Source organism: Molothrus aeneus, chromosome 3 (genome assembly GCF_037042795.1).
Source record: "Molothrus aeneus isolate 106 chromosome 3, BPBGC_Maene_1.0, whole genome shotgun sequence".
In the NCBI taxonomy this organism is placed as follows: domain Eukaryota; kingdom Metazoa; phylum Chordata; class Aves; order Passeriformes; family Icteridae; genus Molothrus; species Molothrus aeneus.
Genome location: NC_089648.1, coordinates 45,518,068 through 45,536,938, shown reverse-complemented (window position 1 = coordinate 45,536,938; position 18,871 = coordinate 45,518,068). Strand labels below are relative to the sequence as shown.

Here is an 18,871-nt window from a genome sequence, read left to right as displayed (position 1 = left end):
TCCATGGTAAGACACCATCGATTCTCAGCTCTTTATTTCTGAAGAAATAAAACGTTGAAATGTACATTAAAATAACCTGAAGAATAGACTCGAGGCTCCAGGACATGCACTATTATTTATTACACTAATACTTGCAGGTTGATCTTTTCAAAATGCTTTTTTATTCTCTGGCCCCCAAGATCTACAGCACAGTATGAGGAACTGTTATCTTTACTGTAGGAATAAATACCAAAGGTCACATCTTGGAGGAGTGGCCCAGGATTGTTCAGAATAATGTCTTTTTATCATTCTTCTAGTTGATAATGGTGGAAAATTACTTTCCAGCTTTTCCACATAAACTTACGAATGCTTCCCATGAGATTGTGGATTAGTGTTATTAAATGGTTGCTCTGGATGTAATGAATGTGAGGGTGGGGATAGGAGAAAACAGAAGGTTTTTGCAGAGATTGTTTCCTTATCCAGGCTCCAAAAGACATTCCTAAATTGGAAACAGTAGTGATGGCTCTATGAACATTGCCTGATACTGATGGAAAAGCAAAGTACTTTGCTTCAAAAATGTATTTGAGTAATGTGGTACCACATTACTTGTCAAAACAGAAAGGTGGCTTTTGAATTCCTATAAAAATGTCTTAGAGAAAAAGCCAATACTAGCTACAGGGCTGCAATTTATATCTTACAAATGCTGATATGAATGTCCCTTGGGAAACACAGCAGCAAGAGAATGTATGTGGTAAACTGAAATATAGAAGGATTTATTTTCTCCAAGTTTTACTTTTTGGTTTGATAAGTTCACTGTGATGGATGGGAACACAATATATAAAATGACTGGCTTGTATACTCAAATTTATGAGTATATACCATTGAGCATATACCATACTTCAATTTTCAGATTGAGATAGAAATATATTACTTATTATGGATGATATGATTAAGTTTATTTTAAATTCAAGAGCTGTTAATTGCATATTAAAATAGTAGTTCATGTCTATCTCAACTTTTGGTAAATCTCTATTGATGGATAAATCTTTTTAGAGAATTTAAATTGTCAGCAGAACTTATATTTCAATGAATAATTGGGAATTTCCTTCAAGAGCTAATAAATTTTACCTTTATTGTGACAGAGTTCTTGAGGTGCATATGTAAAGAACTGCCATGAGAAGAACTATGAGATTTTTATATCTTTGAGAACAGACCCAGTAATGTCTGCTTCAGATAGTTGAGCCGCACAATTATCAACATTTAGAATAAATTAATTCATAATCTCTGAATAGTGATGAAAGACTGCAAATGAAAATTATGCTGAGTTTGGTGGAAGTATAGAGTTGGAGCAAAGTAATTTTTATTTCTAACACACTTCATTCCATACTATATAGTTTTTTTGTTATGCCAAGCAACTAAGCATACTAAAGTCATATTTTGGTAAAAACTGGATGGGATTAGATTTTCAGCCAGAATAATGCTCAAAAATATAGGTACTTAAAATTTGAATAACTTAATTTTCTTTCTCTTTTGAAAATGTAGCCCTGCAGCAGATCTTTTGAAGTGTAAACTCTGAGACATAGGAGTATTAAAATAATCATGGATCTGGAGGAAAAACTCAAAAACATCCAGCACAGATTAATCAAGAATAGAAATTCATTTGAACTTTCTGTGGTCTATTAAATATGAAAACATTTCATATTTCAAATAGAAAAAAAGGCCATGAGGAAAGTTTTGATCAGTCAGTGACATTTCTGGTGTAACACCTGAATATTCTGATTAAGGTTGAAAGTTTCTATGCAACTTCAGCAAACTTTCTTGTATTTCATACTTTTTATTTATTAGTACTATTTGAAAAATGGCTCATCTGTGCTACAGGCTGAGGAACAATGGTAATTAAGAATGAAAACTTCCAGATGACTACTTTTGCCAGACATAGTATTTTTATTCTGCAATTTCTTGGTATTCTGTTGTGAAATTCATGTTTTCAGACTTTCTGTGATAACCTGTTTCCCTACACTGGATTGTATCTCTGAAGATAATTATTTTGTGCAACTCCTGTATTGCAGACTTTTTTTTTTACTGGAAAGAAGTTTCCTGTTGGAGTGGTTTCTGTATGTGTGAGAGTGGCTGGGTAATGATCAGATTCTTGGGAAACTTGTGGTTCAGGAGCTTCTGCAGAGAATTGTGCTGTTGTACTAAGCATCACTGAATCTCTAAAAGGTATATTTTTTTGTCAAAATAGCTAATTAAATAGATTGGATTAGTCAGGAAATCGACACTGATCAAAGAGGTTTTTTTTTGGACATCAGTTTTGAGAGTCTTAAGTGAAGAGAACAGTAAAATCATGAGTCACAGAAAGAGTGTTTTGAAATAGCAACAGTGGAAAAACCCGTTTTCAAACCAACTGTATAAATTAACTATTATTGTGTAGGAACAATTTGTGAGGAAGTATATTGACATTGTTGCTGGGCAAATGTCAAAACTGCAAGTCACTGTGTCCCCACTGACTTTCTTCCTGGAGTCAAAATCCCAAATCAAGTCTTATATTATGTATGTATTTATTGCCATTACCCCTGAATTAGGACATGAGGATTTTCCCCTGTGAAAATCCTCCATGAGTGTTAAAAGTGTCTAGCAGAAATTACATTGCTCCTCACTTCCTTCCATTGCCATCTGTGTGTGGGTGTCTTTTGGGGGCCAGTATGACAAGAATTGGAAGAAGCATTTCTGAACTAAAATATTGTATTTCTTAGAGATATTAATGTGGAAATATAAAAAATACATAATTGCTTGAAGCATGGTAAGAAGTTTCACAAAGCTTTTTTTGTTGAACTTAGAAGATTTTTGGTTCTAGACTCTATTTTCAAACTACTAATGTAAAAAAAATAAGAAAGCAAAAGAGTTTATTGTGGCAGGGATAAATTCAGGCAGCTTTTACTGTGCTGTGAAGATTAACAAAGTGCAATGAGCAAACACTTACTGATATGTGTATGAGAGAAAGAACATATGCTTATCAATCTACCTGTTTTCTATATACAAAGTTGTCAGCAAGACACAGTAAAACATCCAGTAGATAGAAAAAGAAGGCTAGATGAACTATTTATGGCAAGTAGCAGTTTTTTCTCTTAAGAATACATTGTCAGTTTTCCTGAAATAATCTTGGATGAGTTTTTCACAGTGAGAATTCAAGACAATTAGACAAAAGTGATGTTACTATTGCCCTTTTACATGCTATTTTAAGAATGGGAGGTCAAACTTGGCATAGGAGTCACGTATTCATTTCCTTCTCAGCTTTTCTTGAGGGTGACTGCTCTTACATTCATACCCTGCAGTGTTCTCCACCAGGGTACACATGCCAGTGATGTTCTGCTTCCCATTAAACAGACTGCACAGCAGCAGGGAGGGGAGTCCAGGTGCTCAACTTCCCACATGGCTGTCCTACAGGTCTGTAAATAATTTATTTTCTCTTCTCATCTCCCAAGCTATTTAACACAAAAGAGCTACAACTCCGGCAAAAGGAATTAAAAGGCCAGAACCAGAATGCCGCAACCAGAATGCCTAAAAACTGAGGTGGAGACACTCAAGTTCAAAGGCCTGAAACTGCTTGTGTCTGAGCAGAAATTTGGACCAAGCTGCCTCATGATTTAGAGAATGCAATTAGCAGACAGTAGAGACTGTTCTCTTCCATGTGGAGTTTCTCATTATTTTTAAAAAGAAATTACATCATCATTGAGAAATATAGGAAAAAAAAAGCCTTTTAAGCTGGTGGCTAGGTACTGACCTATGAGGTGGGGCACTGATATTGCAGAACAGCCTCATTGCCTGTTGATTTGAACTGTACACACTGGTGGCATGGACACCATTATGCTCGGTGTTTGGAGGCTTCCTGCCCTCCACTTGGCATTGGATCCAGAACTGTTTTGGAGGATGTAATTTAGCTTGAGTTCCCAAAGGTAATGGTAGATGGAGAACATGATGAGTAGCTGAATTCTTGGCTGTTTCCCTCTTAATAATACCCAAGTCTCTCTCCAGGATTTTGAAAGGTAAAGAGAGGAATTGATTGAGAGAAAAAGGAAGGGGCATCATGATGAGACAAGTTGGAAATCACTTAGTTTCTTATCTTCTTTTAGCATTATTTAAGATTTCTGATGAACAGGAAATCAAGTAGGTCACACTAATAAGTCTCCTGGTCTCCTTATTTATCTGTTTTTAAAAGTTCTGCTTGAAGAAAACATACAGGAGTTAAAAATGAAGTGTGCTTTTATTTTTTTCTGGTTCTGGCTGGTTTGTTTTTGTTTTGTTTTTCTTTTTTATTTGGAGGTGAGGATTTCTCATAAATGAAATTTATTCAGGGCATTTTTATGGTGTTCAAAATTCTACTCATATTTTATGGGCTTTTTCCCCCACAAATATTTTTTACATAGAGAAAGTTTTAAAGATTTTACATGTCATGTGCACATTGAAGCTCTGTTATCATTCATCAAGATCATGAGGCTTTACATAATTTCGAAGAAAAGCATAAAATTTCCTTTGCAGTACAGAGGCTGTACAGGGCTTTCATGAAACTTAGTTTTTCTAAACAGCATTGCTCTTGTCTTGCAAATGTTTAGTATGGAGCAATGTTCGTCAGCAAGATGCTGAACTCCAGTGCTTGGGATAATAGCCTTGGGATTGCAGGGTTTCATCAATGGTTACTGGCATATTGCCAATTATGCACAGCTAGTGTCACCTGTAAAATGGTCATTTGTGGCTGTGGAAGAGATCTAAGTAGAGGATGTCTTTAGGGAAACTTTAGAGATAAATGTTGCTGAAGTGAAGCAGCAATTCCTTCTGCTGGAGGACACAGGGACCTGTGTGGATTGCCACTTTTACAATAATGAGAGGCACAGATACACAGCTGTATTTAATTATCCTTTTAGTGTTTATAAACCAGATTTCTGCTCTGAAGCTTGGTTATGAGACAGAGTGTGACTCTGGGGTTTACATTACTGACATTTGTTGGTCAGCATCATAGATTTATTTCATATTGGTAAGGAAATGGAAGAGATTTTGCATTCTTTATTAGCTCTTTAACAATATGACTGTAGATGAATTTTCCTGTCTAAAGTAGAAAGTCACAACAGTATCAAGCAACATGTTGCTCTTCACAAGGTTAGGCTAGCCAGAATTATGGGTCCTTTCTGTCCTTCTAGGCTTGCATGTTTCTGAGCACTGCTTACAGCTGAGAATGGAAGAATCCAACTCAAAAGCAGTAGGATGATTCATTTGAGGGTTTTATTTCTGCAAATTCCTTTATCTACCTTCACTTTGGAAAAAAGTATATTTCAGCTTATGTTGTTTTAAAACTAAAAAACTGCAATTACTTTTCTGCTTGAGTAGTTTCATCAAATCTGCTTGAGTAGTTTCATCAAAATATGTCATATTCTCTCTACAGCTAGTATTATTCAGATGACATTTTAAAATCTGCACCTAGGTACAGTCTTCCTTAACAAAACTCAAACAAGTGTGTGGTCCACCCTCAATTATAATAGGTCAAAAGAGTAAGTTTCTGCATTTGTTTTCATCAGTAATTCTAAAAAAGCAAGTGGCAGAAATATGTGTGAAAGTTGAGATATAAATAATTCCCAATCAAATTGCACTCTGATCAATGATGGTTTTTTTCTTTTAAAAAATCAACCCACTTAAATAGTAAAGGTCAGAAAGGTAAATGTGTAAGTTCAATCAGAAGGGTATTCAAGTTATCAGTATCAGCTCTTCAGCTCTGTTGCCACTCATGCTAAAAAATTCTACCTAGTTAAATCTATAAATATATTTTACAATAATCCAAAAGAATACAGAAAAGAAAGAAAAAAAACCCAATTAACTAAAAATATAGGGTGGTAAGAATTTATGGGCTATATGATCCTTCAGGCACTTCTGCAACCCCAGTCTCAGAGAGGAGTCCCTTCATTCTTCTTTCACCTTTCTGTGGACAGTGCAATTAAGTGATGCAAAGCCTCTCTTTGCTCAGCTCTAATAGACATAGGGAAAAATTAATCTGAATAATCCAGTATAGGTATTGGATAATAATGTATTTTTCCATACTTTAAGCCAAATATAATATAGCCATTGTTTTTCTTCCCTCTGCCCTTCTGCCTGTAACTATATAGTAATTGATTTCTTTCAGATATATGCATGAAGAATTCATACACAAACTGTATTTCTCAGATAAAGAAAATAAATGTTAAAATATCCATGCTGATATAACTGTGGCAATATATGCTATGGTTTGTGATTGTGAAAACTTCAGGGAGAATACAGATAATTTTTGCCCCATTCACCAATGAAAAGCCTTTCATGCAGAGTCTTCCTCTCCATTAGACAGCAATTTTTGTTAAAAAACAGCTAGTGCTGAATGTTTGAGAGACCACTGGCGTTTACAATCTCCCTGCTCAACTAATCCACGTTCTGTGTTTCCAATGTCTGAATCAGTGCTGAGAAATGGAATTGCATGTTATATTTTTTTAGTCATGATCAAGGATTTTGAAGTTTATGTCAGTGTCTAAACTTAATTTCCTGATGCATCACCACAAAGTGATGATATTGAAGAAGGAAGTTAAAATGACCCAATACCCTCCTCTCTCAATATAAAAATAAAGAGAAATAATGGAAATACAGTACTGTTTCCTTGCTGATTTAGTAGTGGTCTTATCTTAAATTTAGACAGTGATGTTTTCTAGAGTCATGTTTATTAACTTTTCTGTACTGTGAGCTGCCCTGCAAAAAACTCCAGGTTCTCAAGGTGAGGTGGTGGTGAAGCAGTGAAGCTGAGCCAGCCAACCACAAGGCTCCCTTGAGGGAGCACCCAAGTGGTCTCCTCCTGCCTCTCAGCTGCCCAGATTTCACGGTGCTGGGCAAACATGACCATCATGGTTATGTTGCTCTTGAGAGCTCAGATGGCAAAAGACTTGATTTTCAACAGCAAAACCCTCTCTCTTGCTATCAGCAGTGCAGGGGAGCTTCATGCATTGCCTTCCCTCTTCATTATCTGCAGATATTCTGAGGTCTAAAAGTAAAAAGAATAGGTTTCAGTTACTAAACCAAGATATCAACAGCAAAAGACTATTTTCTTTGCAAGGTTGAACTTGTGTCTTTATGAAGCAAGAAATCATTGAATTGTTTCTCAGTGGTCTCTTGGTTTGTGGTTCTAATTAATAAGCTGTACTTTCTTGCAGCTGTCTCTCCTTCCACTAGATATGTTTTTGAATTTTGAAAAAGATAGAGCATTTTGAATTTTGCTTTTTGTTTCCAGTACTACTATCATATCTTTTTTTTCTGTCAGATCAAGGCTGACGTGGCTTCCTGCATCTGTGCATAGCAAAAATTTGATTTATAATTCCTGTGAAATTTTCTATAGGTCAGAACCAGCGCTTTTTGAAAATGTATTCTGTAAGGACTTGTTTAGAATAGGTGATTTTCTCTGAAAGGTAACCTTAGCATTGCCCTGGCCTTTATGACTTTGACTTGGAAATTACTATTGCAGGGTTGAGAGAGCATGCTTTCCTTAAAAATATTTTCTTAAAATGCTGTGACAGTCTCAGCAGCTGCTATTTTTGAACCATTTCATTTAAAATTAATCACTTGTAGAATCTTCAGCAAGTACATTTCACAAAGAACATGACTGAACCTTTTTCATTTGTATCTGAATCTAGATGTGGTTTTGCCTATTTCTTTAAAGATTAAAGTCAGTCTTTTTTTTGGACTTGAATAAGATCTTGTGAATTTTATTGCCTTTATCAGGATAGGTGCTGGCATTTAAGGAATCTCACTCTTGGCTTTCAGGTTCTATGTCTAAAACCCCCCTTTTTTCAACTGTTTTCTGCTTTTGCTAGCTTTAAGGTATTGTTAAAGATTATTGCTTTGCCTTGTCCAATTTTATTTGCTTTATAAATTGGCATGACAACTGAAGGTTGTTCTAGGATTTCAAAATTCAGTTGGCAGTTAGACTGAAGTCTTCTGCACCTTGCAGATCTAATAGCCAACTTGCCTTTTTTTGCTGCTTGCTAGAAGTGAGGCAGGGAGACCTGGAGAACTCGAGAATCTGCTTTGACAGTGTTATAGCTGGGTCTGTGATATAACACATTAAACAGTATACAGAAACTGAGTATCTGACACAGCAAACATTTTCTATTTTGGATTGCTGAAAGTTTCCTTTTCAGGTGAGTCCAGTGCCAAGGTAGTGGCCTCCATGAAATTTGCATCATCTGACAAGCTTGTCTTTTTGCTAGATTTCTGGTGATATGACAGAATCAGGCTTGAAGGTAAAAGATTTTTCATTCCATAAGTATTAGTCCTGTTTAGAAATAATGAAGTTTATAGTCTTGAATCATAATTCCTATAGATGTGAAGTGTCATGTATGAAAACTGTCAAGAATTTACTGGTCAGATTTTTTTCAAAGCTACATTCACAGGAAGTATTATTTTCCAGCAAAACAGTTTTCAGCTGTTTTGCTGCCTTGGTGGTTTTTTTTGTTTGTTTGTTTGTTTGTTTGTTTTTTGTTTTTTTTTTTTTCCCTGAGATAAGAAATTAGAGTAATGGTTTTGCCTTTAGAAACACATTTGCCTAAGTAATAAACCTTAGAAAAGGGCACAGGAATAATTAAGGGAAACAATATTGTTGATTAGACATTAAAACTAGTAGCTACAAAAACACCCAGCAAGCTCTACAAGTTAATACCTTTATAATATTTTTATTATTTTAGGACTAGAGTTGGCCCCAAGATCTCCCAAAGAAATATGAAGTAATGCATTTCTCACTTGCCATATGACAAATTGCAAGTTTGCTTTGCTTGAATAGCCTTTACTCTAGAAGGAGAGTGTTGATGTTGATATTTATTCATCTGTCATGAGAGTCATACCTCTGAAATCATCAGTGTGTTAGAATGCAACAGCTGGTTTAAACTCTGTCCAGGCTTTCATGTGCCAGGGCAATGGGTTCAGGGTAAAGTGTGAATAGAGCATCAATGAACTTTCATAATCAGATGCTGCCAATTTTCAAGAAAGTTGATTTCCCACTATTATTTATAATAAACCAAAAGACATTGGAACACATGGAGGTGAAATTTCTGATGTGCAGACCATGTATACTCAAATGTGAGTTTTCAAAAGAGGCAAAAAGGAAAAAGTGTTTGAAGGCAAGATGAAAAGAATAGAAAATTTCTTCCCATATGGTACCTCAGAGATTTGAAAGAAGACAAAGTTAAAAATCAGTTTTCAAAATGTCATTTTGTTTTTCCATTTTTTTTTTTTTGATCTTTGAAGATTTAGGAAAATATTTAGGGCTGACTAACTTCTCTAGTCAGCTGACAGAAAAATATAACTATGCTTGGAACTGCATCATTGAGGTTTATGAAGTTTCATCTTATTTCATTAAACTAAAATTCTTCCTTCAGCATCAACCTTGTAAATTTCATATGTATAAAAAAAGGGTTAAAATTTTATTTCAAAAAATAAAATATTTTTGGGATACAAATATCTGTCTGAAATATTTTGTATCCCTCCAACAGCATGCAAAGGTAAATTCCCTCATTTAAGGAATACAGCAGTGTAAATACTATGAGAAAGTCTGCCACTGCAGTTTAAAATCTCTTAAGATTTAGACATTTAACATAGCAATGAAAAATGCTGGCTCTGGACATGGTTGTTAAGTCTCTAGAGATTTTTACTGCTATGTAATCAAGTTTGTAATGCATACACACATGGAAAGCTATGATATAATCAATGAGGCTTTGTAAAATACATGATAAAGCTATTCACTGAGTGTAATAAAATAAAAGCTAGAAGGAGAACCAAATTTCCTTTCTTTTCTGAAATGCTGTTTAAAAATACTGTTTTCATTGCCTTAAGAAAAGCAAAGAAAATTATGCAGTATGTAAAATACAGGAGGAAACTGAATCTAAGGAGTGACAGGGGAAATATACTCCACATTCTAATGCTATATATTATAGTACATTCAAGAGCTTTTATTGTTTTGATTTAGTTTATACTTGTGTAAGTTGTATAGATTTTTATTGTTGTTTTAAATTTAAGGTTTATAAAAGAGGTTTGTTTTTATGCTTGGTGGGGAATGGATGAGCAACTTAAATATTGGTTCTATAAGGAAATATGTGATGTCTCTCTCTATTACATTGCTTGTCTGAACTGGGGGGTTTTTTCATGAAACATGAAGAACATGGTTATAACATCCCTCAGTGTTTCACCCATTTTCCCTCTAAGCCAGTTTGGTTATTTCAAGTTGCTCAAATTATGAATGTGGTTTGGGTTTTTTTTTTTTGTCTGCAGCAATGCTTCATAATTTATTTTGTAAATCATGTTCACAGTGGGTAAAGTTCAACTGTAGATTTCTGTCTGAAATACAAGCCTGACTTCAGCTTGTGGCATTAAGTGCAAAGTGTGATAGAAGTGCAGTTGATAGAAGTGCATGCCCAAGAGGAGCAGATGGGTTAGGAATTAAGAGGTGAGGCTGGAAGGATACTCTGTGTGAAAGGCAGGAAGAAATCTGGTATCAAAGGTGTTGGGAGGTAAGCAATAGCATGGGACCTTAAAATGAGGCAGGAAATTAAATAGAAAGAAAAAGATATGCAATAAATGAAGGGATAGAGAGCAAGGGAGACTGGAATGGTAAGGAAAGCACTTCAGCACCGAGGAAAAATGAGTTTTGTCAATAGCTTAGCCATGAGGTGGAATTTGATATGCTGGTAGTCCATATATAGGTAACTTTGCCTTTACTGGTAAACTAATTTTTAAGCGGGGTGGGGGGGTGCACAGGAAGTGGGGAAACTTAGATTAAAAAAGTGTTTTTTCTATGTACATTTTGTGGTAGTGTCATTTTTAAAATGCAGACTACTATTGCGCACTTAATGCACTTCTCTTACTTTTTGTAAGTCTTAGCCTAAAGAAGTTCTATGCTTCACTGCTAAAACAAAGATAAAAAAAGAAACTCAACTAAAATAGAATGGCCAGTGTTTTTTTTCTAGACAGACCGAGCAAAAAATGTAGATCTCTTTCATGAAAGAACAATATGAATTGCCTCAGGGATCTGAAGAACAGCAAGAGAAAACTTACCAATCTATAAATGCCTTTTCTTTCGCTCCTAGGTTCAGATATTGTTCAATGGTTAACGAAGAACTTATCGATAGAAGACCCAGGTAATTTCTCTTGTTTTCTTGTCTTCAAATTCTAGGGTTTTTTTCAAAGTTATTGGACCTGACTTTGTTTTCTGCTGCAGTGGGAATGCCAAGACAAACATTGGACCAGTACAATTTCAATGCAAAACAGACATAAAATCTTAGATACCTTTGCTAACATACTGAGGATTTCGATTATCCATTTTATTGCAGCTGGTATCAGAAAACAATATGAGAATGATAATGATAGTTCTTTGGTAGAAAATATGTTTGAGTGCATGAGGAATTTATTCAGTGTTACTCAGTATAAGCTGTTTTCTTACAGAATTTTTCAATACGCAAAAAATGCATAGAGCTATTAAAAATACATTCTTGTACTGTTACCAAAAGTGAATCTTAAATTTGTGCACTTCTATAGCATCTTAAATGGAAAATGAAATGCAAATAAAATGAGTGAAATGAGGAAATGAGGAAGAACACTTCATTACTTGATCAGCTGGGTTAGGACATGGAAAGGGTTTGGTTCAAAACTCTGCCTTGGTTTCTTGTATGCCCAGCAGGAAACACAGTTTGGTTATTGTATTTAGCTATTATTTATTTTCTGGATTTACAAGAATCTAGTTACCTGATCAGAAATTTTCCATAAAGGAATGATTTCTAGTAGAAAATGCTGAATTGTAGAAATAAAATATTCTATGGAGGTTCCCATTTTCTTTTGGTTAGAGGAAAAGCAATCTTCCTTCTTTAAAAATGATCAGAAATTATCAAAATTTGCTTTTTGTTTCTTGCTTTCTTTCAGTTGTTTTTTTTTTACATTTTTGGGAGTAATTTTTGTCTTTATTTTTTTAAAATGTGGTTTTCTGTCAAATTAGAACTCAAAGTATGATCATTGCAAAAAGCAGAATCATTTAAAATTGCGACTTGAGCGTGGAAGAGCTATCAATACAAAATTAGATATTTGGAAATAGTCAGTTCACAACATATTGACGTGTTATATGAGAGAGATGACTACATTTTTAGCTAACTTAGAACAGTGTTGTATGCTTGCTTCCTGGAGATAATATGGAGGCTTCAAGTGACCTAAGTGTGATATTGCATTTCTCAGTTGTCAGCTACAAAACACTCACCTATTTGTGTTTACGAGAGTTTGAAAGATTTTTAGGCTATCTTTATTTGATATGAAAGCTTAACCTTTATTTGTCAAACCAGAGCTGCAATACTGGAATAGGTTGTCGTTCAGATTACCTGCTTGTTGCAAAATTTGGAATAGAAAAAGCTTCTGCTAAACAGAAAACATGTTTCCTTGGTTCCTTATGTTCGTGTCCAATTAAAATTAAACAAACACATAAACTACTAACATATGTAACCAAAACACCACAGTAATTTAACTGAAGCTGGGTTTTATCCTCTCAGATTACATGGATGGAAAAAAACTATCCACAATGACAAAAATATCTTGTGTATTTTGGTCCTAGTCCAAAGTCAGCTATCTGGAGCTGGTTAAATTCTGATCTTCAGAAAACAAATCGCCCTAAATGTTTCCTTTGGGTAATGCTCAGAATTGCCAGATGACAGTGAACTTGACAGATGGTGAGCAAGAGTTTTTCACATGACAGAACTTCTGAAAATGTTCTGTTTTTTCAAAATCCATAAGTGTCTTGCTTTTCATTTCAGTTCTGGACAAGTCAGTCTAGAACCTTGTGTGGAAAAGCCCTTAATTTCTGCAATCTTTTGTCATTGTAATTTGGATTTCCAGCGTCTTCTGATCGCTTTTTACCTGTGTTGTCAGGGTTTAACTCGGTTGTCTTTTAAAACTACCCTATAGGGTCCTGTTACAAATCACTTGTGAACCTATGCAGTTTTGTGATGCAGAAATAAATAATGCCTTAGTTTGCCCTGAGAATTGTCATCTCTCTCTAAATCTGATATCAGCCACATACCAGGAATAACAACATAAAGTAGATTGGAGTGCATATTTTGAGAGTATATTCTACTCTGTCCAGACAAACGTAAGGCCTGTTTGCGCACCTCATCTACCAGTGCTGTGCAGCTACTCATGCAAGGAAGGCAAGTGAATTGTGATTTAAGGGGTAAATAGAGAGATTCTCAGAAGGGTCCTCAGGTTAGAAGGAACCTCAGAAGATCGGGTGTTCCAGACTTCCATGGAGCCTGGGTGAGATTACTGAGCTCTCTGTCCTCTCTCATCCTGAACACTGCCACTGACAGGACCTTCAGCACATCCAGTGATTATTCTCACTGGAAAAAATTTGAATAGATGAAACCTCTCTCCATGCAACTTGTATTCATTGCCCCTTATCCTCTCAGTGTGGCTCCCTGTGAAGAGAATTTCTGTCCTCTAAGACTGGAAAAATGTGTTGAGTCCCCACCCTGAGCCTAGTGTTCTGCAGGGTGAAAACATCTAACTCTTACAGTCAACTTGTTCTTTAATAAAACACATAACTAGTAAGAAGAAAGTGACGCTACCTCACTTTATATATAAAGGAGTAATATTTTGAAATGCAATTTTTCCCTTTGTTTTGCATATGGACTACAACTCCGATACCGTTTAAGTGTGAATGAAGTAGGCAACAATATGGGTAGTGGGAGAACATAAGGCAGAAGGCCTGACAGCAACATTTGCTTCAGTGTGTTAATAAGTGTAAAGCTTTCACCTGGAAAAAGCAATTCAGCAAAAAGGAGTAACAAGCTGGAAGATATAAACTGCCCATCAAGAAAACCATGCAGATTTTTAATAAATGGAAAATAATATTCGGTGGAATATTTGAAAGATTTTGGATTGCTGCAGTAGATCTCCATCAAGAAAATAAACTGGAGATGATAGGTGGATTCTGCTAATTTGTACCAGATTTGAAGTTATTTCAGTGGAGCAGAGCTTGTGCCCAGAATAGCTGTGCACAATGCACTGTGCAGTTGCTGTTACATTGTTTGCTATTCAATATGTAGTTAAAAAATGTTTGTGTTTCAGCCTACAATTCATCTGTAAAATTTTAAGGAACAGAAATTGTCCAAGTTATTTTTAATAGGGAAGTTTTATTCAGGCATAAATATAAGCATGATCTCAACCTGAAACGAAGCAATTAACTGAGTTTACAGAATTGTAAGGGCTTGTGGTTTGGCACTTAGACATGTGTTGTCGAATTGACCATTACAGAGTAAGTGCTGACGCTTCAATGATGTTGCCAATTACTCTTAATGTGGAAAATCTACTCTGTTTTTCTACATTGTGTTTTTCTTTTTTGAAATGATCATTAATGACATGAAATGCACCAGACTGACCACATCAGATACTGAAGTTCCTTTAATCTGTATGGGAAAAATAGAACAAAAAGAGTAAATTATTTAAAGGTATCAGCTCAAATTCCCAAGAGTCGAGCTCTGTACTTGGTTCTTGCACTGATTTCTTCAATGCCCTTTTTGCAAACACTTGATTTCTCTATTCCCTAATATTCAACATCCTAATAGTAAATGATGCTGTTGTCTCCTAAAGGAGAAGGGACACTATGAGTTTTCTAGTCTTTTCACAAGAAAATGGTGTTATTCACAAACACTCATTTCCAGTCATCCTGTGAATAATTTTCATCTAGATGTCTCAGAAAATGCCTTTAAGTGTAGATAATATATTTAGACATAATCCTTGTGTTCCTTTAAACTACCTTTATTCCTGGATGTTGCTTATTTAATTTTCTCATAGCTGCAAACCAGCTGAATTTGGCTGGAGGCACTTCTTTATCAAATGGTTGCTCCAGCAGAACCACTGCAGCTGCTCTAGAATGCTCAACCTCTGCATTTGCATTGCTTTGCTCCAGCTCATTTAGGCAGCCTGTTGAAGTAGTTTGCTATTGCTCTTGGTCATCAGGAATTACACTGAAGTCAAAAATATATATGACTAAATCTAAGTTTTATAGTTATGAAAAAAGACTATCTTGATTTTTACACCCTCCTGTGATTTTCCAGTTTCAGTTCTCACCATTTGTATGTAGTTTTTTCATCTAACTGGTATAACCAATCTGTAGCTAGATGCCCATCAGTATCCATGTGAACTGTGGTCACTGAGCCGGTGCAATAACAAGGGAGGGCTCAGTAGCACAACATCTGTTTTTGTTTCTTAGTTTTCCCTCTTTAGTAAAGTCTCTCTCCAGCAGCTGGTGTACTAATAATGACCTTGAAAATACACAGTACTTGTTTGAAAGAGTTAGAAGAAAAATGTTAAGGCTTTTATTTGAGTTTATGAAAGTTTACTTGAAAAACTGTTCCTTTCTCAGTTTTGCCTTTTCCCCAGTTATATGCAGAAAGGTAGCAGCAAAGAGCAGAAGCCAGACAAAATGTTCTAAACAATTGCCATTTGGGAAAATGCACCAGAGACCTGCAAGCAAAGGGGAAGTACTTCCAGAGATTGCTAACAGAAAAAAGAGTCCCTTATGAGAAGGAATGAAGAAGAGAATGGAAAGGTCACGTTTATCTTTGTGGTCTTTGCACTAATCAAAACCTGTGGAAGTGGAGCAAGAGTAGAATGCTCCCTTTTTATTATCCTGACTTAAAAAAATAACCAGCCCAAAAGCTCAATAAAAGTAATTTATGCTGCCTGCACACATACCATACCCCTCATGCTGGGAACCCAGGAACATCAGACACTCTCATTTTTCATATGCCTGATAGAAATTCAGGCACATTTTTTTTTCCATAGCAAACCTCACATACCTTTGTGAACTCCAGTGTAACTAACTTGCCAGCTTTCTTCTACTGGGTGAATTTGATCTGAGATTGTCAGATCCTGTAACATTTCAATGGAATAATTACTTTAATCTCAGATGCACAAAAAGAAAGTAGAACAAAATTCTGTTTGAGAATGGAAAATGTCAGAATTTACAGGCACTCCTTTATTACCAATAATATTAACATTGTGATACTCATGCAAAAAATCTATGGGTCAGGCTTCCTATAATTACAAGCAGCATAGGGAATACTTACCTGTGTGGCAATCAGTGGACTTCTAGCCACTCCTGAGGTTCCAGGAGTGCAATGGTAAATGTTCACATGAAGAGGGTGTTTTATTTGCCCAAAGCCTTTAGAGAGGTTTTGTAAATGGTGAACAGAAGTGTAAGGTCTTCAATTCATTTGTGACAGGATATGTCAGGTTTAATGGATGTCATGTTTTTTCCACTGAAGCTTCTTCCAGATTAGTATAATCTATTATCCTGTGTAGACTGCATGTGTTAGGAGTGTTTCCAAGAGCACACAGACCTGCACAGCCTCCTGTTGTGAGATGTTTTTTCTGCAAATGTGCCTGTGCTGTTTGAACAGTCTCATTTCCATGTAGTCACTCTTGAAAGTGATTAATATGTTCCTTGTTTGGCCATTTTATTTTCTCACTTGTGGATAGGTGGTAGGTTACATCAGTACTCATTTTCAATTTTCTTTGATGGAGCAGTAATTTCTCCTGATCTTTTTGGTAGTGTGGCATCTGGTTAAAAAAGAACAGTTTTTTACACTTATTGGGAAGATACAAATTTTGTGACTGGGATTGATGCAAAGTATGAGATCATTATCATGATCCATGTATGTTATCATGGTATTGGTGACAAAGTGTTTCTTTCACATAGGCAGATAGTTCAAACTATTACAACTGTTTTATCATGCTGAGCATGACTAAATAAAATTCTCCCTTTGTTATTTTCTTAAGGAGGCATTGTTTTGCAAGATTTCATAAAAATAGTTCATGTATTTTCACCCTACTAATTATGAAGTTTTATAGACATTTGAATTACCTGAGAAGCATGAATGAGTTTTGTCTGTTTAATTTATAAATAAATGTCCATCTTGGAGTAATGGGTAAAGATGACAAGTATGGAATTTGCTGCTGTCTAGCATAATATTCTGTGCAATAAAATGATTGTAAAAATAAAATTATAGTACTAGGCATTGGTATGACAAAATACACATATTCAGTAAAGTTGCTTCTGTGAGCAAACTTTCTGATATTGTCAGCAGAATACTGATTCAAAATGGATCTCTTTGGGCTTTGAGCAACCTGACCTACTGAAAGGTGTCCCTGACCATTTCAGGAGGGTTGACACTAGATGAAATTTAAGGTCTCTTCCAACCCAAACAGTGCTATAAGTCTCTGATTCAAATATTGTATAACTATAACTTATGTGATATACACATTTTCTGTATAAAACTGATCTCTACTGATGCTTTCTTATTTCTGGTTAAAAGCAAGGCATCAACTGAATTTTTTAAATTTTAGTTTTCTTGATAGTTTAGTTTTCTGTTCCTGATTCCATGGTGCTGACTTCAAAGACATTTATTTTAACAGGAAATAATATTGCCTTTAATATTAAAATCTCCAGATTATACTCAGACTTGTTTTCAGTATTCAGTATATCAGTGTCTGATACTCAATTTGGTTTTAAAAATTGAAACAAACCAACAGTCATCATACAATTCAGTAGGCAGCATGGGCTTTATTCCACTGAGGGCTTTGAGAGTCTCATTGAGAGAAAAGGATGAAAAAAAATAAGTCTGAACAAGCCTACTGAGATAAAAAGTTAATTGTAAAACTATTACCTGATCAAGATGATAGAAGCTGAGACATCAGTATACTCTAATTTTAAGGAATTTTGTTGGAAAAAACTTCAGCTGCTCTGTTGCACCATTTGAAGGAATTATTTTCATCTTGTTGTAGAACAAATTAGGACACAATCTAAATTACACAATTGAAAGCTTTACCCATGAAGTTAGGGCAAAATATGCTGTTTTAGGGAGAACTCTGATAACTTTTCGAAATAAATAAATAATTTAATTGCATCAGTTGAATTATAATGATCTTCTTAATAAATTATTTTATCTCATTTCTACTAAAGTTATTAAGAATTTTTGTGGTTTTCTTACTGTTTGACAGCCTCCTTTTGAACCTTTGTGATCATACCAAGTTTTGGAGGTTCAAGAGAAAGAGCATTTGCTAATTCCCAATTCACACTGGCATAATTAATTAAAAGCAGCTAAATAACTGTCTAGAGACTTCATTAGATTTCTGCTTCCTGGTTTGCCAAAGAACTGTGTTACATAGTAATGGAAAATGCAAGTAGGTGGAAGTGAGATTTTAAATCTGGCCAATTTACTTGAATAAAAGCAGTTGAAATCCTATTTCATCTTGCCGACAGCTGCTGCAGCTATTTATAGTCAAGTAAACAAAAATGTTTTGATATTTACATGTCATATGTAGTATTTGATGACTAGAAGGTTAGTGTGAGGCTTTCTCTTGATTTTGTTAATTATTGACCGTAGGAGCATTTTAAGTTTTTCCATAGCACATGTAGAGAAATACTGCTCTACACACAGGGGCACAGTGATGGTCCAACATTTACTGTGCAAGGACATGACCTGCAATTTCATCTTGGACACATTAATATTCCCTAGGCACTTCCTCATTTTTTTTCAATATTTCCTCTCCTCTCCTCTTTTGTTAATCTCCATGGTTCATGTTCCAGTTTTATTGCATAGAATCTTCTGGTTCTCATTTTTTTATGGCTGGTGGTTGGATCTAATTCATGTGTTCTTCTGCATTCAGATGTTCTCCCTCAAATGTTTCTCCCTTTTTCAAATTTCACTGGTTTCATTCAGTCATCTACTCAAATTCCACAAATTATCAGGATTTTATTTGTTTGTGACACAGATTGGATGATGAGAGCCATGTTGACCCT

At 35.3% G+C, this 18,871-nt stretch overlaps 1 protein-coding gene across 11 annotated transcripts in view; it reads left to right on the top strand.

The window, feature by feature from the left end:
• Nucleotides 1-18,871, top strand: part of RGS7 (regulator of G protein signaling 7) — a 258,271-nt gene that overhangs the window by 148,585 nt on the left and 90,815 nt on the right. For all 11 annotated transcript variants that reach the window (XM_066546813.1, XM_066546804.1, XM_066546803.1 and 8 more), the window contains one exon: nt 11,118-11,168. In XM_066546813.1, the coding sequence (XP_066402910.1) occupies nt 11,118-11,168 (51 nt within the window). The remainder of the gene's footprint in view (nt 1-11,117; nt 11,169-18,871) is intronic.